Source organism: Condylostylus longicornis, unplaced genomic scaffold (genome assembly GCF_029603195.1).
Source record: "Condylostylus longicornis isolate FDR11 unplaced genomic scaffold, ASM2960319v2 ptg000013l, whole genome shotgun sequence".
In the NCBI taxonomy this organism is placed as follows: domain Eukaryota; kingdom Metazoa; phylum Arthropoda; class Insecta; order Diptera; family Dolichopodidae; genus Condylostylus; species Condylostylus longicornis.
Genome location: NW_026577982.1, coordinates 15777000 through 15801484, shown reverse-complemented (window position 1 = coordinate 15801484; position 24485 = coordinate 15777000). Strand labels below are relative to the sequence as shown.

The 24485-nt window shown below is 25.2% G+C and overlaps 1 protein-coding gene across 1 annotated transcript in view; it reads left to right on the top strand.

Annotated features, from left to right (window-relative positions):
• The window catches only part of LOC129605248 (rRNA N6-adenosine-methyltransferase Mettl5), a 38535-nt gene extending 14116 nt beyond the window's left edge, over nt 1-24419 (top strand). Inside the window, exon 4 of the mRNA XM_055514885.1 lies at nt 24282-24419. Coding sequence (XP_055370860.1) covers nt 24282-24381 — 100 coding nt within the window. The 3' untranslated portion in view covers nt 24382-24419. The remainder of the gene's footprint in view (nt 1-24281) is intronic.
• Nucleotides 24420-24485: the final 66 nt, after the last annotated feature.

Genomic DNA, 24485 nt, shown 5'->3' with positions numbered 1-24485 from the left:
ATCGCTCTTGTTTACTTTTCAGCTTAATAAATGCAATTGAAGGAATATTTTGCAGATAAGTACCCCGTCTTTTTTGAAGGAACAGTAAACGAATTGAGAACTTACCTCGTTTCTAAAAACACAAACTTTAAGAGTAACGTGAAACTTGTTTGTTAATATAATTATATAAAATTAGGAAATCCAGTTGATAATTAGGTATGACTGTCAAAATGTAGAACAACCAAAGACTTTGTTTCTAAAATGCATATTTCCGAACCTAGTATATGTCTTACAAGAATATTTCAACTTTAAAGTTTGAGTCTAACTACTTCAACTTTTTCCATGATATAAAAAGTAACTTTGAAGTTTCTGCATGATTGCATTACTGTTGCGAATGTTACTTTGGTTCTAAAGTCAAAAATGCAATTTGCGTTAACAAGAATGTTCAGTTCCACATTCTAATAAGACAGCGCTCTTTGAATGATAAAAATTTTTAACTTATTCTTATGCCTCATCGGAGTTGCTAATATTGGCAGCTTTGTATATTTCAACAACAATGTTAATGTAATATAATGTGAGAAATATAATTTTTTTTCATTCATTTTAAATGAGAAAAGGGAAAAACAAAACTTCACGATGTCTTATATGTGCATGCTTTTCCTTAAAAATCAATGAAGCGATTCGGACGATGGAAATGTTATATAGAATTTATTTGAACACTTGTATAATTTCATGTCATATATTGTGATTAAGCATAAATAAGTATTGTAATTTCCCTTTTATTTAATTTTAAATTTATTGTAGATATTGATAATTGAGTTTTTTAAAGAATGTAAAATTCACACACTTCATTCACAAAATTTCTTTTGTTATATACTTCAAAATTATATTCCTTATAACTTATACCTTCCTTGTTAATCTTTCAACCTAATTATTTACTTTCCGACAATTCCGTGTGTTTGTATAACCAGCATTTTTTAAAACAAAAACTCATTATTAATTGAATTCTTCCCAAATATATCAAATTTCATCAAATCTCGGAATTATTGAATTCAAGTTTTTGAATTGAAAATTTTCATTGCAATTCTTTTTCTTCGAAGGTTTCATTCAACTTGCGTATTTATGGTGTCAACATAACATTTGTGATAATGATTATATGGTGATGATATAGAAATTAATGATAATATTGATGATGTCTTCAATTATGGTAATAAAATAAAGACATTATAAAATGATTGTAAAGCTCAAACAAACATATTAATCAACACAAACAATATTAATTTTTTTTTCACGGAAATCACCAATTCATTTCAGGGGGCAGAAGAAGAAACAAAGTAATTCTATATTATATACGAGGATGGTTTTCTCTACTACATTGGAGTGTGAGAACTATACAATTTTATTGCTATTTGAATGAGCTTGAAATTAAACAAGTGTAGAGTAAAACAATAAGCAAATAACATTAAAAAGCAGAAATCATTTGCATTTTACGAAAAAAAATTCAAAATTAACCAATTGTTAAGCAAAAGGATTGCATTTTATTGCATACTTACGGTTTTCTGTTTTTTGTTTTTTTTAGTGTTTCTTATGTACTTGCTTTGGTATGCGCTTAGTATTGCATGTTTGTATGATTATCATGTTGTGCTCATCATAGTTGCCACAATAACAAGTTGCTTTACAATTAATACCATGTTTGAATAAATTTTGTAATAAGTGAGAAAAAAATTATTTTTTTTTTTTTTTTCTGTTTGATTTTATTTAAGCGTTTTGAGGTTTTGCGTTGAATAAGTGTTTGTTAAATTAAATTTTTTGCAATAATACGAAAATGAGAGCGTTTTTTATAAAATGCATTTTTGTCGTTCATTTTTCGAATCAATTCAATTTTATTTAATAAATTTTCTATTCAAAAATCGTGTAAAAGTAATTATTTTTAATTAAGTGTGAAATTTAGACGGTATTTTTTTGCAACAAATATTGACAAAAAAAATTTCATGATTTTAATTGAAAAGGGTTTTGTCCTTATTCAATGTTGTTTATTGTTGCATGTTAAAGTGCTGATTGTTGGCAAGTTTTTATTCGTGTGATGAATTAAAAAAAAGCGGATTTCCTTTGTAATTTGTGGTTGATCATTTTTCGCTTGGCTAAAAATCAGTTTTTGTTTTTTGTGTGAAAAGTTCTGTTGTATGTTCGCACAAAATGGTATCAAGAACAAGGAAAGTGTGAACAAAAAAAAGGAAGATAAAACTCAAAGAAAAAGTTGTGTAAACGAGTTTTGTTCAAATTTGAAAACTGTAGTTAAATTGCAATTATAATTTTACAGTTGTATGACACAATTACAAAACAGGGAGATTCGAAATTATAATAAACAATGCAGGAGATTTTGAAGATTATATATATGAAATGGCAGAGCACCAACTTCTTTCTCATAGTTCTTGGGACCTTTTTAATGCATCAAGCAATACTTCGTTTGCGCAACTCCTCTATGGAATGTTGTTTAATTTCACAAAAATTCTTCACCCAATACCAGTTAACAGATCTTCCTGCCAACTTGTATGTTTGCCATCCAAACCCGTCTTCCACATATTTGCGCATATTTACCTGTCAACTCATTATTATCTAGCTATTCGGTTAAGTACCGAACTAACTCTCTTAAGCACAGCTCGTACATAATCAGATGCTATCAGCCTCTTAAGGCCTTTCTCATCAATATATATCTGGAATCTACATGTATGAATTCCCAACACATTATGGTGTTACATAACTATCCGGTTGAAAATTCGCAAGTCGCTAAACATCTCGAGACAGTCTCGTACTTTAGCAAATAATGTCGAATGTTTATTCAGTGTCACGATGACCTCTTAAACGCTCGGCAAATTCCTGTCCGTTTAGAGGCTTGAACGAATTGTTTATTATTATCTAGCTATTCGGTTAAGTACCGAACTAACTCTCTTAAGCACAGCTCGTACATAATCAGATGCTATCAGCCTCTTAAGGCCTTTCTCATCAATATATATCTGGAATCTACATGTATGAATTCCCAACACATTATGGTGTTACATAACTATCCGGTTGAAAATTCGCAAGTCGCTAAACATCTCGAGACAGTCTCGTACTTTAGCAAATAATGTCGAATGTTTATTCAGTGTCACGATGACCTCTTAAACGCTCGGCAAATTCCTGTCCGTTTAGAGGCTTGAACGAATTTAAAATTATTAAAAAGTTTTTCAATTATTACATGATTTAGTGAAAAATCCAATATCTAAAATTTGAATTTCTTTTTAAGGTTGTGGTCAATATTGTCTACCATTATGCCATTAAATATTTAAGATTATGACATTTTTATTTTAAAAAAACTTTTAATCTATTAATTTTTATTAAAATAGAATTTTTAGTGGCAATAAATTGATCGATTTTCTGATCATTTTTTTGTTTGACTAAGAAAACAATAAAAAGTATTAAACATTTTTTGTGTATTTTTAATCACTTCATAAATATTTGGAATTCTTGTTCAACTAGCAATAAAAATATGAAAATTTATTGAGTTTAAATTGAAATTTTAATGGACTTTTTTTTTATTAGAAAGTAATGAGAAGTTTTAGAAAAAAGTATAGTAATTTTGTAAGCATATGCAATATTTGAGAAAAATATTTAAAGTAATTACAGGACACAAAAAAACACAATACAGGCAACAGTAGTATAGCTTTTGTAGTATAGCAACAGTAGTATAGCTTTAGGAAAACATTTAATATTTTAAGAGCCAGAAAAAATTATAAGTAGTGAGAGGAAAGTGTGTCATAACAGTAATTACTATATTAATAAAACCGTAATTAGTATTATGTTGAGCAATTTGTATTTTAATTACAATTTGAGTTTAAATTAAAAATCGATATAAAATTGAGGCACATAATTACTGTCACGTATGTGATTAAATTTTTCTATTACAAAATATTTACATTATTTCGAAAAATTTTTTAATAAAATAAAATTGTAATTTTAAATAAAATCATAACGCAACTAAATTGGAATTGTATAATATGTAATTAAATTCTTGAATAAAATATTATAATTGTTAAGTATATATGAACTATGTTATATATGTACTATATATGTACTATGTTATATCGTATTTTGTTATGCTTTATGAAATTAAAGGCATTATAGCAATTCGAATTTGAATACAAATTTGGACACTGAATTTCTAATACAAATTTTTTTCTCTTTATTTTTATACGAATTCTTATTTATTAATATAGAGGACAATTTTGATTTGACATCTTTGAAATCAGATGTAAGTGCTACAACATTATCTTTGTCTAGAATTGGGAATTGGAACCTTAAAATGTAGTTCAATTTATTTGACATTTAATATAGTAACTTGTCCAATAGCATAAATAGCTTGTGTTCACGGGAGTAAATTTGTAATATTCACATTTTGGTTTTACTTGCTTCTGGAAAATTTCGTAAAACCCAAATTCAGTTCTCTGTTAATTGTTATATAGAATGTTGATTTTGGATTTTAAGGTTTTGGGTTGGAAAAATAGAATTTTGATTGGTTTTTTTTTTTAATTCATGATTTTCTGTTCGGGAACAAAAATTAAAAAACTTAAGTGAGGAACTTGTTTTTTTCTTTCGGAACACTGTTCCTAATCAGAAATTCTTTCATCGATATTTTTGCATATTCAAATATTTTATACATATTCATATTACTAAAATTAATTAGCATTAGAACAAGGTTATACAATATAACAAAAATCTACTACTTAATATTGGTATAATTGTAAATCAATTGTCTCTAACAAAAATTTCTCATGAAATTATCCACTTAGTTGTTTTAATTTCTATGCATACACGCTTCTCTCATAAACAAACCGAAAAAAATTGAATATTTTAAATGCGCAAGGACATTTGCAACAAAATACAATAATTAAGAATCCAATTAACTGTAACGTTGTGTTTTTATTCTGCAGTGTTTCATGTATTTTATTCAACTTCTGTCTCTTTTTCTCTCTCATATACCCGCGCGCTTAATGCTTGACTAAAGTATTTTAAAATAAAAGTGTAATTCCATAATATTGTTGAATTTTATTGACTTATGATTTCTATTTTGTACTATACTCAATATTGGTATTTATATAATCTTCATATTATGTGCAATAATCACGCATGACCGCTAACTTGGCATGTTAATGAAATATTTCACACTATAAATTCAAAAAAATAGAAGAAATAGAAAATGAAAAATTTTATTTTATTTTTTAACTCATTCACTTCTCATGAATTTTTCATGTTCTTTATATTTAACATGAAATAAAAATAAAGTATAGAGATTATTTACATATGTACACATTTATATAGCAAAACTAAAGAAAAAATTTAGAAATCTTTAAAAATTTATTATAAAAAAATGGCGTTTACCAAATAAACTTTTAAATTTTTCTTTTATTTGCTTTAAACTTGAGTAAATTTTAACTACTTAACTTAATTGTAAAAACAATATAATCTACATGAAATTAAAATTTTTATTCATTATCATTTTACTCTATAATGGATTTATATAAGATGTTTTTAGAAATATAAGGGGTGCAGTATGTTTTGCATGGAATTTACACTTAAGTCTTCACAAAACTCTACATAAAAATAACAAAGAATTCGAATAAAAAGCGTTACTTTGGAATAATAAAAACATTCACATTTTAACCTTTTAAAATACCGAACTCAATTCACTTAACATATAGAGCTATTACATCCACGCAATGCCATAAGTAATTTCAAATTTTTAAATGTCAAACAATATTAAAAGGTCTGTTTGCTAAGTGTTTTTGCAAAAATTTTAGTAGAGCTTAATTAAATTTAATATTTGAGAGATAACGGAGAAGAAGATAATTTGATATTAATTCTCTGATTTGCAAAACTGAAAGTACGCGAACTGCTTCTTTACACAGATAGATTTCGAAGATTTTCGAAAATTTTTCAAAAAAATATTTGAAAATCTACGAAAAACCTGATTGTGTGCAGAGAAGTTTGGGTTTAAAAAGAAAACGGTTGGTTGCAATTTTTTTTTGTAATACACTCCAATCCTTGTGCACGTTAAATGAATATTGAAAAAAAATCGCATTTATAGCAACTTTAGAGTTCATAATACCATTTTAAAAACTTATTCATGCATAAACCCAAAATAAAAGACAAAATTGTTATGAAAAAAGTTTTGTACATTTTGTAAGTGTAAAAAAAAGTTTTGGAAATTATCGAATTATTAAAATTTTTTTTTCTCGTTTCGAATTATCAACATTTTTGTTTTTCATTCAAACACTTCCATTAAATTTTAACAATTAAATATTAAAAGTATTTTTTTAAATAAAGTTTTTACGTTTAAAGTTTTGATTATTTGAACGCACTCTTGTGTTTAACATTTAAATTAAGTGTAACAAAAATAAAATGTGAATTTGCAAATTCATTTTTAAAATATAAAAATTGGCATGTTACAATAGATTACAGTTAATGAGTTTGTCACCCCCTAATGAAGTTTATTGTGAATAACTTAATTAAACAATCTATTTCGGTTAATGAAATTTCCGGAAATTATGTTTCTCTTTAATGACATAATCATATTTTGTTCTAGAATGTCTTTTCCCTAGAATATCATTTCTAAACAATTTGCAAAAGTCGTGAATTGCAATATTTTTTGACGTTAGCGGCATGAATTTCAGCTCTAATTGCTAGCGCAAATAATTGTCAATTTCTGAAATTCTTTGCTTTCTATTATGTTCTACTACACTTAAAAAAAATTTGAACATTTAATGCACATAACTGTCATTGGCAAGTGAAAGTGATTGGGCTGATTGACATGATTGTTAGATTGACGACTTTTTGGAAAGTGCAAATCTCTTAATTGTGATCACCTTTATATGTGTATAATACTATATATACAAAATTATGCATACAAAATCAAACAATGTTATTTGTCTTAGTTAGTCAGTTTTTAAATGGGAAAGTGATGAAGCATGTATATATGTATTTATCTTGTACAAGTAATCAGGTATTCTGAAAATTATACTTTATGTCGTTACATGTAATCACAAACCGAATTCTATATGTATGTAGTTCATGAATAGTTAAGTACACGTGTTCTTGTACTACACAAAAATTCAATAAAAAATTTACATGTAATTTTACTTTGTATGCATTTTAACAAAATTCAAATCATCTAATATAGCTAATGTGTAATGTAAAGTGTAATTAGTTATTCTTTTCGAAAAACATTTTTTAATTTTCATTTTCTTCATAATTTTTTCGTTTAACATATATGTAAGTACTCTGTACGCAGAAATGCTATTGTTACAGTAATAAAACTTTTTCATTATTGCTCTCTATAATTTTAATGTTATTATTAACGTTGTGTTGCTCTTTTTTAACATAATATTTGTGCTACTGTTTTTGTTAATTGTAATGTCATATTGAAAATAACAAAAGACCCCCATATCATTTCAATTATGATTTCATGGAAATATATGACAGTCGCTGTCATATTTACTTTCTTATTGTACTTATATGCCATTCACATGTACTTAGATTATTTAGCGTTACATTTATAAATTCGTCGTGTGTTTGTATGGGTATGTAAGCATATTATGTAAAATATGATATGGTTTTAACTTTTTTTTTGTTTTGCTATACAAGTAAGTAAATTAGATCAGTAAATTAAAAATAAAAAAATAAAGAGCAAAATAAAAAAAAAGTCTGGCGAAATTTTTTCCAATGTTGTTTTGTTTTTTTTTTAAGACAAGTGTTATGTAATGGTTTTTTGTTTGTTATGCTACAGTTTCTAAAAGCGAGTAACAAAAAAACACCAAACCTCTTAAAAAATAATGTATTATACATTTGTGTATACATGTGTATTTGAATACACGTGTATGATTTTTTTTAAATATAAACGATCGCTAATGGATGCAAGTAAAAATAAATTAAAAAATTAGTATAGGCATTTGAAATTCAAATGGCAATATAGTAGATCTTATTATTTTAAGGGAAAAAGGTAATAGCAAAAATTTATTTATAGTTTCTTAATTTTTTATAATGGGAGAATCGTTTGGAACGATGTTTGTTTTCTATAAATATTATGCATTCTCATTTGAACGCAAGAACATTGTATGCCTTCGTACTTAATATTTTTATTTAAATTTCAACGATTTGCAACTTATTTTCCATATTAATTTTACATAATTTACCTTAAACACTTTGTTTTCTTTATGCGGCATTACCACATTTTTATTCCCAAGATTTCATATAGTACTAAAAAGCTTACATGAATATTAATGTGCAATATAGGCGACATATCGATGAATTACTGAGTATAATTCATAATTTTCCAATACAACAGTATTCAAAAATAAATGTGTTTCAATAATATACAAGTTGAATATCCTAAAATGCTGGTATTTGCAAAAAATTATAATGAAAATACTTAACACACTTATGTTTTCATGTTATTATTTTCTCGAATAAACTTATGGTCGCGTATAAGTATATAGAGGGTGCAAATTTGAATTAAAATTTAATTTTCCCTAAAAGAACGTGTTTCAGTTGTATACGTACATTGTGTATAAAAAAATTATTATTTAGATTTTAGAACAACAGCTACATAAATTTCACTCTTATGCTACATAAATTTTGACATTTCGTCGTCGAAAATTGCTTATGTTCTCTTTTCACCTTTAAGCTTACGCGCAAGTTTCAAAATGTAGAAAGTCTGAATTTGAATTACTCTTTAAAATTTAGGATTGCTTTTCAATTGAATTTTACATGAGTAGATTTAATAATATTTTTATTTATGTAATAAAATTTAAGTAGTTCAATTTTTTTTCCTTTTTAAGATTTAAAATAAAAAAAAGAAAAGAAAAATCTAAAACAAAGTTTTTAAACGTTTTTGCCAAAAATTTAGATTTTATACTCGTAATTCGTTAATAGTAAAATATTAAAAACAAAACACAAAAAAAAACAAGGTAATTGGCGTTGGTGGTAATGGTAAATTTGTGAATAAAAAAAAGGCAATAAGCTAAAGTATAAAACCAACGATCCATTTGTAGAATGAAGAACTCGCGCAATGTTGAATTCAAATTAGAGGTGTGTAATGTTTTTTTTTTTGGGTTAAATTGGCAAATTATACTTGAATGGAATTTTATAACTATGATTTTTTTTTTATGTTTTCCAAATAATTGTTAAATGCTTTATTAAATATATTAAAAAACGGTAACGGTATAATTTCCTAAACATTATGTAAAATGTATGTATGTTTGACCAAAACTGTAAGAAATTATCGATGTCATATACACATTGATTGGATCTTATAGAAAAACTCTGTGATACAAACTTGCAGGCTGATTGTTTTAAAATTTATGTGATTTTTTTTGCTTTTAATTTTAATTGGATTTTAGATATGGAATGTAATTAAAGAGCATGTCAAAACCATAATGTGGGAGATTTTTATATTTTTTGTCTTATGTTGTTTCTTTCAAACTGCATAATAAAAAAGTCTGATAGATAGGTACAAAAAATTGAAGGTAAGATTGAAAAACTATTAAAAAATTTAGAAAAGAAATAAAAATAGTAAAGCCAATATTAAGCTATCCGATTAAGATTAAAGTTTAACGTTCAATTCTGTTATGTTGGAAGTTAATTAGAGCTTCTTTTGTTGTGATCTGTAAATTGTTATAATTAATCATTTGCTACAAGAAATTCAATTAATTCCAAATTTTGAAAGGACGACGGGTTTATATGAAATCAAGTCAAGAATACTTTTAGTATTTAGTGAATTTTTTTGAAAATTTATTAAACTTTTGAATTGTATAATAAAATTTAGATATAAGTATAACAATATGGTTTTGAGGTATAAATAAAACCAGATACGAGAGTACTTAACGATTAAGTTGTACTATAATTTGCATACTTTTAGGAGTATATTTTTTGGATCATGTCTTTCCGACATCCTTTAATCGCAAGCTTTATTACAGAACCTTAAGTGTATTCATTGTATAAAGAATAATAAGTAGAATATTCCCACCAGCTAATTTTAGAAAGGTTTTATAAAGTACGTCACCCAGTTAAATATTTGAGATATTTTTTTTAAGTTTGTGAGAGTAGAAATTAAAATATATATGTATATTACTCTTTTCAAATATTTAAAATCAAAAATCTAAAAATTTAAAAACCTTATTGATACCTTTAAAAACCTTTTTTGATTTTTAAACGATAAAAATTTGCAATCATAAATTGTTATTGCCGTCCCAAAAAGGTACAATTTTGAATCTTAGTTCTTCTTTAGTTCAACTACCTGATTATCTAGAAAAACATGATTTTAAGTAGATATTAACAAATAAATTGAATTAAGCTGGATTAGAACAATTGTTTTTGGTATAATTCGTAGTAAAGGTAGTTTGCATGATCATCCCACTCCCATAGAATCTGTAAATTTTAAGCAGAAGTAACTCAACGACGAGACTCGAAAAGGAAAATGTCACTTGGTGGTTTTTATTTTTCTAATATGGCAAATGTCACAATAGTAATCATGGCAATATTTAAGTAAAGCAATAACTCTATAAGTCTGAGATCAGCGACTAATGTAATCAATAATTTTTGAACATTTTTGTGTCATTAAACCAATTATGAATTAAGTCCGTTTATTTAATAATTAATCTAATTATTTCATATTTCTATTGCATTTTAAATTTTTTTAAACTTAACAAAATCATTTTTTTTACTCTAATTTTAGTATTTCTCACGTCAATTTTCATATTTCTATTTATATTTTCTATAATTGATGTAACAGGGTTAGCGTAAAATTTCCTATTAAAAAATCTGTTCTAATTTTAAACAAAGGTAGAAAATATCTTTCTGTTTTCAAAACATAAATATGAAAAAAGGCTATTAACGTCAGTTCCTTCATATGTGATTCCATAATTATTGCATGATAAAATGGTATATGCATGGAGATTTACATTTGTACACATACGTACATAACTATATAGCACGGAAATGAATAAGAACATAGAAAGGAAAAAATTTAAAATTTAAAAGAAAAAATTTTGAATTTTGTTTGAATTTTTTTCTAAAAAATTATCAAATGATTAAAATTCTAAAAATCTACTTTAATAAAAATAATTTCATTCACAATAGAATGCGATCTTTGCAATGATATTATATGATAATCATGGTGTTATTGATGATGATTTTGTTAATGTTGTGAAAATGTTCACCCCATTTTTGGTTTTTTTTTACTTTTTAAGTGTAGCATATAGCGTAATGAAGCTGAAATAATTTAATAATCTGCTGAATATTAGAGAAAAGTTGAACTACCGTTTTTTACATACACACATAAATAAATAAATTTAGTCAACATTTACATTTAATCGTGTTGTATATGTATGTATGTATACAAAAAGAGATAAATTACAAAATTATGTTCTTTTATATTTAATGCTTAGCAAGCGTTACGAAGGGGTAATGAAAAGTTTTCGAAAGTAAAACCTAAAACTTCTACAGGACGTACTCGTATACCTTACGCAAAGTGAGGAAAAAGTGACTATGAAACATTTTTGTATAATATAAAGTGTAGATTTCGAGTGAGAAAAATTTTTCAGTATAGCGTATCCCATTTTTTATAAAATGCATAATTCAATCGATAATTTTACAAAAATTGCAAAAATTCAATTTAAAAAAATGAGTATCTTATTGGAGATATTTCATTTTCCAATTAGAAAAAATGTGAATTCTGATTTGAAAAAGATGAAATTGACATTGACAAGAATTTTAAATTTCTGATAACGGGAATAATTAAAGACATCGGCAAGTTGAAATGCCTTGGTTTTTAATGATTCTATTATTTCACCGGGTCAATATTTAATTCATCTCGTAAATGATTGCTCAATTGTTTAATACTTTTTCAAATTAAATGATTTTTGAATGGTGCTAACATTGACAACTTAATTTGAAGCTCAAAATAATTATAAGCGATTTGTATCTTAAGCTACTAATAGTAATTTTCAAAAACATTTTAAACACTCTCAGTTTAAGAATAGCTTATGTTATTAACTCATAATTTTTTAAATCATATTTTAACCAAATTATATAAAAAATAACAATTCTGAGAAAAATTTATTTCATTGTTGAATTTATTTTAAGATTTTCTAATTGTAGTACACTTTAATTTGTAAGAAAGTTAAAAAAATTCTCAAGGCTTATTTTCACAAAGAATTTTTAAAAACATTGCTACCAAGTACGAAAATTAATGATAATGATGATGCTGTTGCTAGTAGTTATATTAATGTTGATAGTAGTGATGATGATTATAAATTAAAAAATTTTTAATTCTATTCATAACTTTTATTTATTAAAAGCATATTTATAACAGTTATATGACACCTTTTTTTTTAACTTTTATACGCGTAGAAAGCATGTTTATTTAAGTGTATTTGTGAATGGTTATGTTTTCAACGGATTCTATAATGAGTACATATTTTCAGTTTTTCACCGTAAATTCAATACGGTTACAAAACGTTATGCCTATAGTTAAAGCTTAACCTTTCATTTCGGTATATTTTGGAGTTTTATGTATGAAATTGGACTTATAATAACAAAGACACAACAATAATTTCGTATATGAGTAAAGAAATTTAATTAAATTTTTCAAATTCTTTATTTTTCCACTTTTATGTTTTGGAAATTTTTTAAATTTTGATCTAAAAAATCAAATAATAAAATAATTAAAATTGTTCAGTGACCATAGTTAAAAAATTTGTGATTAAAAAGTAAAGGTGATGTTTTAGGTGTTAAATTATGAATATATGTACATGCATATATAGAAAGCTGGAAACTCGTTCTAGATTTAATTTCATTTTTGCAGTTGTATAAAAAGGCAATTATGTTATTAACAAAATGTTTCCGTTTCGGTTCTTTTCTTTCATTCATTCTTTATATACAGAGTGTCCGAGATTCGATAGAAATTCTGTGTGCCTTCAGATGAACAAAAACATCAGGTTAAATTTTTCATTTTGGATCCTCCTCCCCGAGTTATAAGGGTTCAAGTTTGATTTTCTGAAAATCGTCACATACGCATTATTAAATTATTGATTTTGTTAGAAATCTCTTTAAAAATATAAGCATCATCAAATTTCTATAAAAGAGAAGAAGTTACGGTAAAAAGAAATTCTTTTTAGAAACTATAATCAATACAAACCGATTTTTTAAAGCGCATAAATAATTACGACTGACTCAATTGCCTATGATAAGGGAGGTTGATATTATGACACCAAATTTTAGATGCCGAGTTTTCGGCGGAAATGCGTTTCTCCTTCCTAGGAAAATTTGAATAAGCTATTTGTAGAGAGATTTAGAGAGATGTCTGTCGGTCAGTCTGTCTAGGCACCGATTTTCACCTCATTTATTATCTGAGTTTACCTTGGGGATGAGATGGTTTGATGAACATTTACTACGGACCAAATTTAACTTTTTGCGTATATGCAGAGAAATTATCAATTAATTAAATTTTTTTTGCAAATATTAGGGCTTGGAAACCAAATTTTAACTAGAAGCCGATTTTACATTTTTTATCATATCTAAAGAACTAAAAGACAAAATTTCTTGCAATTTAATATTTGAGTTGTGTTTGCCACCGGATTTAACTGACAAAATTTCACGGGATTCCATAAAATTAACATCCACTAAAAGCCAAATTTATGTTTTTCTATAGGTATGGTAGCTAAAGGCTTACTAACGTCCTTAATATTTGAAATAAGTTTAGAGAGCATTTTAATAATCTTGTGCAACATTTTCCGTAAAGTAGACTTACGGTCGGTTATGTGCAAATCAGATTATTTTTTTCAAAAATATGACTTTTATATATTTTGTACTTTAAAAATCATTGCTTTAATCAGAACTTACTTTTAACCACATAAGTATTTATAAATCTAATTATCTAAATCACATGTTATAGGAAAAATCTACGAATCTAGCTTTGATTTTACAATTAAATTGCTTAATTTTATTTAAGCTTTAAGGTAGATTTTTTTAATAGTTTCACTTGCAGATAATCATGTACTTGTACATGCAAATGTACAAACCACCCTCCGGATAATTTAAGTAATTTCCGAAAGACAAAATGTGTAATTTTGCATTTAATATACTGTTACATAAATAATGTTACATTTATTATTTTTTAAAGTTGATTCTGTTATGAAAATATTTATTTTTGTAAATTAAAATAAAAATCTCAACACAATATGGAATTGACATTGATATTCCGTCAACATTTAATGACCCGATAAAGCAAATTGTTACTTTACATATGCACATGTGTTGTATATGTATTTACATATGCACGAAAATTTGTGTATATATATACATTAATTATGCATAATACATAATATTGGAATTTATTAAAAAATTGGGTACATGGGTAAAGTGAAGTCAGAAAATACCAAGTAAAATCAATATAAAAATATGGAGACGCATAGCAAAATAATATTGTCATAATTGTGCGCGGCTTTATGCTATGCCATATACTGGTATTTAAAAATCAAATCAACTCAAATTGTGTATAAATTCAATAAAGTAATCAAAAAAAAAAGAAAATGAAAAAGAAATCAGTGAACTGCGAAATTATGTAAAACATATGTTTTTACCTCCATTTGACATTGGTGCGCACTTATATTTAAATCTGAATATCATATCCATACAAGTTTATTATGCACACATACAAATATACTTATTATTGTTGTTAAAAAAATTTAAGATGAAAATTGATAAAGACTTTATTTGTAATTTATGTGAATAGGTGCAATATCTATTTTATAAAACGATAAAAATTGTGATAAAAATTACAGTTAACCATTTAGGTTTTATTTATTGATGTTATTCATATTTAATTGAATTCAATTTTATTTTAAGTATTGTGAAAAACAACGGCAACATGTGATACAAAAAATAAAATTTGTTTAAATTAATATAGACAGGTTTTTGTGGAATTGCAAGGGTGTGAATTTTCAAATTTGTGAACTATAAATTATAAGATAATTAATTTATAAATAATGACCGCCATATTACTGTTACAATAAAAAATTATCAATCAAAAATTTTCATGACAATTGTAGAAGAATTTTTATGATTTGGACAAAGAATTGTTTTAAGTAATATACAAAATTATAGCTGAATGTAATCTTGTACTTATAGTAGAGGTTAATTTTCTGTAATCCAGTTACAGACCTCTGACATTACCGTCAAACCGTTTCATAGAACTCAATGCTAACTCAAATAGAAATTTCTGTGAAAATTGGTCAAGTCTAACTTGAGCTCAGACAGATTTACAGACAGATAGACAAACAACAGACATCTCCCTGAAATAGTTCATTTACACTTCCCTACCATAGAGAAACAAAGTTCCACTAAAAACTCGACATGTGACATTTGGTACCATAACATTAATCTCTCTTTTTGCAAAATACATGTATACATAAAGAAATGTAAATAATTTTTTGAAGTTCAACTTTATATACGGGTAATTTTTTAATGTTTTTCTAGAATTATTAAAAATAAAAGATTTTGATTTTTTTATTCAAATGGCAATTAGTCACAAAACCATTAATGTTTACGTCATTTTTGACTGAATCTGTAGTAAATTTATGTCGAAATTCATTACGTTTTAATCGAGCTGCATTAAAATGTTTAAATAAATATATTTATGTATGTAACTGGTAAAAACCACAAAAAAAAGTAAAAACTATTCGAAACATGAACAGGTTACTTTTTTTTCAATGCCTTAATCAGCATATTTAGGAAGATATGAACCAGTTTTCTGCAATAGTTTATTATAAAAAATTACAATCGTCTACTAATTAATGAAAAATTATTGTAATTCCAATGCGTTTAAATTAAACAACAAAAATGTTAAATTTCCAACATTTTTTCAAGTTTTTTTTACAAATGACATTAATAATTTTAATATATACAGAAGTATGTATGTATGTATATATTTGTATATGTATTTATTTATAAGATTGTCAAGTCTAAAGTATATAAAAATAATTCATTATCACTATTCCTAAGTATTTATGCTACTTTTCCTTGAATTTGTAAATTGTAAAACAAAAGAGTAAAGTCGCGCAGAATATTTTCATAAATAGTGTTTGTAGTTTCCTCTCTTTGCCGTGACTTATTTACCTACATAATACACACAATAAAGTCTGATGTTTTTATTTAAAAGTAACGAACTAAACTGCCAAATACATGATTACTTGTCATTTATGAATAAATTTTATTAAATAAATTAAGTTTTGTTTTAAATTTAATTTATGAAAAAAAACCAAAGCTACAAGGCAAAACTTTCTCTTTATAAAGTTGACATTTTTGTTTTTATCTCTGTGCTTTTCGTGTTTTTCTCTTGAAATTTTTTGTTTTGTTTAATGTTGTAATCAAATTAGCATGGAAATTCAAAAGCAAAAATATTTCCAACGATATTTTATTTAATTTTGATAATAAATGTTTAAGCGCAATATTGAAATACAACGGAAGAGCAACGGAAGTGCGTTTGTTTACATATAGACATATTTACATATTCTTAGTTGCAAATTACAAATGAACTGCGTACCATCTTCATTGAGTGTATTTGAGAAGATGCTTTAGTTTAAAAACGTAGCACCAAAGAGTGAACTTTTTGTTATTAAATATTTATTTCATAAAATTGGCAAACGAAAATTTTCTAGGTATAAGACCATTTTTGAACTGGAAGTGAATTTGTGTAGTATTAGACTTAGTAGTAGTAGTAGTAATAGTAATAATAAAAGAAAGAACCCAGCCTAGCCACGCTATACCAAGAAAGTCCATCGACGACCCCACATTAACACACCTCCATGTAATACACAACAATGCCGCAATATTTATTTTTTTCTTAAATTTCGTTTTATTTTGTAGATTCAATGGTTTTTTAGTCAACTTAGATTATTAATTTCCTTTATTGCGGGCAGCATACTATTATTTTGTTAATGTTAAAAATTTTTTATTTATTGATCTTAAAGTTGATCAATTGATGTTTCTTTCATTTAACACCTGTTCAACCCAAACTATTGTTTGATGGTACGAAATGAAGAAAAAATATGGTGATCAAAAATTTTTCAAAACTTGTTTTTGATAATTGTTTTAAAAATTTTTATACTAAATATTATTCAAAATCTAGTATTCCAAAACTAGATATTGGTGATTTTAAATATTAAATTTTTATTTGAACATTTAATTAAACAAAGTCTTTAGTGATCAATAAATTTTTTATTAATAATAACTAATAACACTTTGAATATTTTAAAAATTTAAAGGCTTGGCCAATGCTTTGCTTTTTCACATGTATAAAGCAGCCGCCATAATTTATAATAAGAAGCGATTAATAAAAAATTTATTAAAACACGACATGACACAAAAATTGGAAAATGTCAAAAAAACTAGCTTTTTTAATTCTTTTTAATATGCGCATAAATTTGTATTTTAAAGTTATAGAAGTTGAAAGTCTAATAGAGTTGAATAAGATTGCATTACCATAACAATGCGAATTTCGCTCCCACAGCTATCATGCAGTTTTTATATAGAATTTTTTTGGATGTATGTTAATCAATCGATAATTTAAATCAATTCTTTTAAAATGCAAGGTCAAATTTGTTTGTAAATTATTTTATTCTTTCATAATCCTTTTTTTAAATAATAGTTTTTAATAATTTTATTGGGTCTTTCTCACTGTGTATTACATTAGATGCGTCACTTAAATATTAAATTTCATATTTTGTTACAAAATTTTCATCACAAGCTTGTATACTCGTATATGTATATTATGTTTAATGTAAAAAGATGTTATAAAAAAATTACATTACTAAAATTTGACAATTTTTAGTTGTCTGCAAGTGACAATCCCTTGGAAAATAAGAAAATTGCAAAATAGTCGAAGCAATATTTGGACGGGCCTAATAAAAAATATCGCCCGTAGGCTGCAACACTGACATACATATGTATGTACAAATTTAATTTTAAAGTTTTTGTTTTAGTATGTTCTTCTGGTTTTAAATTATTTTATAATTTATTATATGAGTGACAATTTTCAAGATAGATGAAATTCGCATTTTTGCTCAATATATCTAATCTATAAGTGCTTTTTTTGTATAAGTAACTCAGAAATCACATTTTTTAATTATGTCACTGCTGCAGCAGATAAGCGATATGTATACGAACAAAAATTAATATGGCTTACAAGTCGCGATAAACTTCAGTATAAAATGACTTGATGAGTAATAAATTAATTATTAGTTTCTGTCAATTTTATTAATATTTTAATCTCACAATATTTTTGAAAAATAAATGGAATAAAAATCACCATTTTAAAGTGATTTATAAAAAATAGTCTAGATTAATTAAATGTGACTGAATCAAAACTATCTTATATTGTACAACAGAACTAAGAAAAAGAGCAGTCATAACTCAAATTGTCTAGCTTTTTCATAAGCACCACAAACTTTTCTTCAAGCATACTAAAGCTAAATTCAAGTTTTATAACAAAAAAAAACCATTTTGAATTGAGATTGAATCAATTGAATTCAACGCTTCATTTCAAATTCAAAATAAACAAAAAATACAAAAAGCATTCACAATCACGTCGATCGACCAGAATAATTTACTCTTGATTTTCATACTTTTTTTATTAAATAAAACTCGGTCTACCTATACTTTTTTTTAGAAATATATGTAAGAGTTTATGGTTTGATATTAATGATAATGATAATGATTTTCGTGTTATAATAATAATGATGATAAATAAAATAGATTCAAGGTGTAAAAGTTTTTTAATAGAAACGAAATGTGATTGAAACCGTATGAAACAAGCAGTATGTTGTTAAAATATTTGAACTAAACTGAACTGACTTATTGAATTAAATTGAATGAACTAAACTGGCTTACAAGGTTAACCTGATTATTTTCATTTTATAAATTTTACTGGGATCTTAGTTTTTATTTTGGTATAAAAATGTACATGAATACAAACATATTATACACATGCATACAAATGCCAAGAAAATCATATAGTAATTTTTATAAAACTGTTTAGTTTTTTATCGACCGCATTGCATACAATAAGGGATGTGATGTTATGGCACCAAATTTCGCATGTTGATTTTTAAGTTGGAATGCACTTCTTAAGGCAGAGAAGCGTTATTAAACTAGGAAAGCCTAAAGTATTTCAATTTTACCTGAATCGATTTTTCGAAATATAAAATTTGAGATTTATTTATTACCAATGGTAATTGAGGAATTTTTCAGGAAATTCGGTTGGTATGAAGTGAATTTCTACTGAGGAACAAATTTACATTTTTCTAGGTATGTTAATTAAACTATGCTTGCTAGGTTCCTTAAAAATTTAAAAAGTATATGTAAAAACCATTTTCTTAATCTCGTGCAATATTTTCGTTAAACATACCTTGCTGTCGTTTATATGCTGACCACATCAGATTCTTTTTTATAATTTTTGTTTTTTTGGAAAAAATGGAAAAATTAATTTGTTGATTTGCCTATATTCATTTGACGTTTTGTATACTTGGTTCTATTGTAATAAAAATACGGTTTTTATGTTGTTTTCTATTTATTTTTTGGGATTTTAAAATTTTTCATGATTGTGTGTGTCCTTGAAATAAGCTACTTTTTTTTCTGTAAATTAGATTTGAATTTATAATAGCTGTATATTATAGTATAACAGATAAAAAATTAAAATATTTTTACTATTTTGGACAAGCCTTTCCAGTGTTTTTTCCCAGCGAAAATTAACAAAAACAGCAATTTTTCTAATTGTAATTAATAGCAAAAAATAATTATTAATATAAATGTTTGTATTATTATTTGTCTTTATAAATATACACACACATATATACTTTTTAAATTTACAAATTAATGAAGGTATTTTTCTTGAATTCCCAGATATTTAACAGAAAATTTGAATTCTGTTTTCCACCCAAAATTTTAGAATATAATTTTAAGGTTTTCATCAAAATAAGCAAAAAAAAAAAAATAAAAATGTTAAAAAATTTAATAATGATTATTAATTTGTTGATGATTTATGAGATTTTAGGTCAGAAACTCAGAAAAGAAAAAAAGATCGCGATCTGAAGAAAATGAAATCTTGTTAAACGCGAAGAAAAACCGTGACGCGAAGAATTTTTTTATTTACTTTTGTTTTTTCTCGTAAATTTTGTATTTTTATTTTTAGAAAACTGAAAAATTATTTCCAGGTCAATTTCCGTTTATAAATATTCAGAATTTTATGTACGTATAGATTTATGTTAGTATATATATAGAGCAAGTACAGATTAATAATTATTAATTTGTAATTATGAAGTATGATATTTCATATTTTTTTTATTATTGTTTAAATTAAGGAAATTAAAAGATTTTAATTGTAGAAATTAAACAGAAAAATTTAATTTTGGAAATTTAATGAAAAAAATAATTCTTTATTGTTGACGGAACTTTGTATTTTAATTAAAAATATTGCTACAATTAATTTGAAAGTGAAATATGTATTTTAATATTATTTTTTATTGTATTTTAATAAGGGGGGCATTTTTCTTCATTTTTCTGCAGTCTATGCTTTATTTTAATGTTGAAGGTTTAATGATTATTTGAAAATTGCAAAGTATTTCAATTTTTCATAAGAATTTTCAATTCGTTTGTAAAATATGGCACTATTCTTGAATTATATAGTCGAAATTGCTATACATACAGACATACCTTCTTTTAATAGTGTATAAAAAAAGTGTAATTTGATTTAAATTTTGGGGATTTGAATTATGACATGGCAACACTGAATTTATTTGTAGTCGACGCTCATTGAAATTTTATTTATGTTGTAGCAAATTTTATTTTTGTTTTTTTGCTTTTCACGCCATTTAAAATAATTCTATTATGATTTTTAGTGCAAGGAAAAATGCGTTTTTATGTAAATTATTACTTCCAGTTATTTAATTTAGAATTTCAAAATTCATTTTAAAAAATAATTATGGAAAACAAATGATTTTCCGTTTTTCATTTTACCACAAAGTTAAACTAATAAATTTGAATTAAAAAATGTTGTTCATGACAATCATAGGAATTTTACCTTAAAATATCAACATATTTGTTTGAATATCATTACATTTCTTTTATTTTGGAAATATTAACATAACCTGGCTCAAAGATTCAACCAGTTGTCATTTGAAATTTTATGATAATTGGAATGTGGCAGAGGTTGTGAAACATTGATTCTGAGTGGCACAGAAGTTGTGAAACACTGGTGAAATGACCAGGGCCCAAATTTGTAAATAAAAAAATAAAATTGAAATTTTCTTAAGAAAATTCAATTACACTTTAAAATCTAATAAACGTTTTAACAATTTATTAGGTACGAATTTTGTAAGATTAATCCCAATAAGTGACAGCTTATATTTCTTCTTTTAATTGGTATATTAATATAAAAGGTCTAACAAGATAATGGAAAAAACTTTTTACATTGTTTTATTTATTTTTCTGCTTTTATTTTTTTTAGTATGAATGAAATTTAACGCTTCCGTAATTACCAACATTTTAGTATCTAAGATTTTATACAATTTTTCCCCGCTTTCATTATAAGTTTTCTATATTCAAATTACAATGGCTAAAATGTTTGATTAAACAATAGAATATAAAATGGGGGAAAAAGAAATATAACAAAATGTAGACTGTAGAATATACAAATCAAAATTTATTTTGGAAACAGATTTGTTTGCCCGATCTAATTAGTGTAGTGTGTAGAAAACAGAGGTAATTTAATCTACCACACAATCTATTTATGTATTCATAAAAATGGACACAATAATAGCTATACATATATTTTGTAAAGTGAAAACACAATGTTCAATAGAAAACTTTTTCAGAGAATTAAATTTCATTAAAAATAAGAAAAATCTTTTAGTTTTATCGGAGTTGTCCGTCTTACGTTGTAACAATGAATTTTTAATTCATATATAAAAAAAAATTTAGGAAGATTTATCTAGGATTAAGAGATGATGATTTCATTTCTTAGGTTAGGAAAGGTCAGATTGAAGCGCCCCACCGAAGTGTACACTTACACTATTTAGGCTCCCTTCATTAGAAACAGTCCGAATTCCTCAGAAGCCGGCCAAGGTCTGTAACATTTATTGCCTGTAGTTAACTAAAGCTAAATATGAGCTCAATAAATGTACTAACACTGCCCGCAGATATCACGTTTTTAAAATAAAAACAACATCCACCTTGCCATCAAGCTTGGAACTATTCGTGTAAAAAAGAATGAATTCGCCGACAACATTTTCTTGCATGTATACGACATGTATAATACATCAATTTCATCTAAGGTGGTGTGCCTCTGCAGAATCAAAGCTCCGAAATTCTTCACAAATGAAAGCACAGAAGAAACAAAATCAATTGTTCATACCACGTGTCCCCGTTCAGTGATGTTACTGGAAATCATATTGCGGATTCCGGCGGCCAAGCGTAACCCTTAATTGTATTTCTTATTTATTTTATTACAATAATTAATAACAGTTAATAATAATTAATAATAATCAGTAACTTAGAAAAGCAATTGGGAAAACGAAGAAATTTTTTTATTAAAAATTAATTCCAAAAAAAATTTATTAGTAAAGGAACTAAGTTGGCGTTTAACATTTTGTGCTGTTAAAATTTTTTTTTGATATGATCTAATAAATTCTTTCAATGTTTTATTGTGTTTTATTTTTAAAATAATTGTTTCAAAATTTTTTTTTATTTATTTTATGATAAAAGCTTCATTTTTAAAAACTTTTTGTTTTTTTTAATTGATGTCCAAATTTAAAATATTCTTTTAAAACTATTTTAATGATTTCTATAGAAAGGAAAACATTTTTTTTGAAATAATATAGAAAAAGCTTGGATAAGATTTAAAATATCTTCATTTTTGTAACAAAAAAAAAATACGACAATAAAAAAAATTAAATTTTTATTGTAATAACAAAAATAATAGCTTTAATAGTCCCAATTTTATTTTAAATAGATTTTTACTATGTACATAATGTATATGTATATGTATGTATGTATAGACATAAATTCCATAATAAGTGAATGAATTATCTTTACAAAACCTACAAATTTTAATTGCTTTTATTAGATATTTTTTTCTTTTCTTAAAAACCTAAGACTTTGTTAATAATTTTTAAGTTCTTTTATTATTCAATTATATTAATTGTAATTGTTAAAGAACTCATTTTCCAGAAAAAAAATTAATTCTTAATAATTTGAAATGAAAACAAAACATTTGACGTTTTTTTTATTCTATTTACAAAATTCAAGCACTCTAGACCTTAATTTTGAAGGTTATCCCTACGACTTTGGTATCTTAACTTATTAAACTTATTAAACTTTGCCTAAAAATGTATCAAAAAAAAAAACAGTTTCGGAAAAAGTGGCGAACAAATAGGTTTTTATTCAACGGATAAGGTGAAATCCAAATTTAATTGAATTTTAAAAATGCCAAAACACACATAATTTGTGTTTGACAAATAAAAGTCGAATAAAATATTTGAGGAAGAATGCAGTCTTAAAATTTGAAAAATCGCGTTTTTGTTGTTAAGATACTTTTGATGTAAGGGCACTATATTTTTGAACTGTGTATCTATATTCATACAGTTTACGTCTTACATTCATCTATACATGTACGCATAATATTTTATTTAAATAAACTAAAAATAAAAATTAAAATCGTTTTAAGGTTTTTTTAATTCAAGGCAAGTCTACTTAGCAAATTGATAAAAGTTTCATGACCTCATTAAATAAACAAAAATTTTTCTTCTTTAAATAGCTTTAAATTTAATTTTAAGTTTTGCTTAAATTTGTAAAATCGTTAATCTCGCGTTAATTTTTATTTTAATCACAAAGTTTAATGACATTTTTTTGTAAAGAAATGAAAAAAATTTCATTCATTTTTTTATTACAAGCTTAAATGGAAGTGTGAGACTTTTACAAATTTAAATTTAATTTTCAAATTTGTATTTACAGTCGTAAAATAGACAATGTTTGTGAAATTCATCGTACACCTATGAAATTCCTTGCGAACAAGTCATGTTTTTAAAGTCTTAACTATTTTGTTACCTGCCTCAACACTATTATTGCGTAAAATTTTGTTAATCTTCTTTTTAATTATTTAAGAGAAGAAAAAAAATCACTTAAAAATAAAATTTAGATAAATTTTTTTTCTGTTTCAGATTCGAAAAATGGATTATGATTCAACTAAATCACTTTCATGAGATCATTACTTTGAACCCATTTAAGAACTCTAAATTCATATTTTTGGGCGTTAACTAACTCTATACGTAGGTACTCATATCAAAAGTACGCAGAGGTATGCACGTGCGTGAAACCTAATAAACATATACGTATATAATTTTGCAGAACGTGATTATTAATTT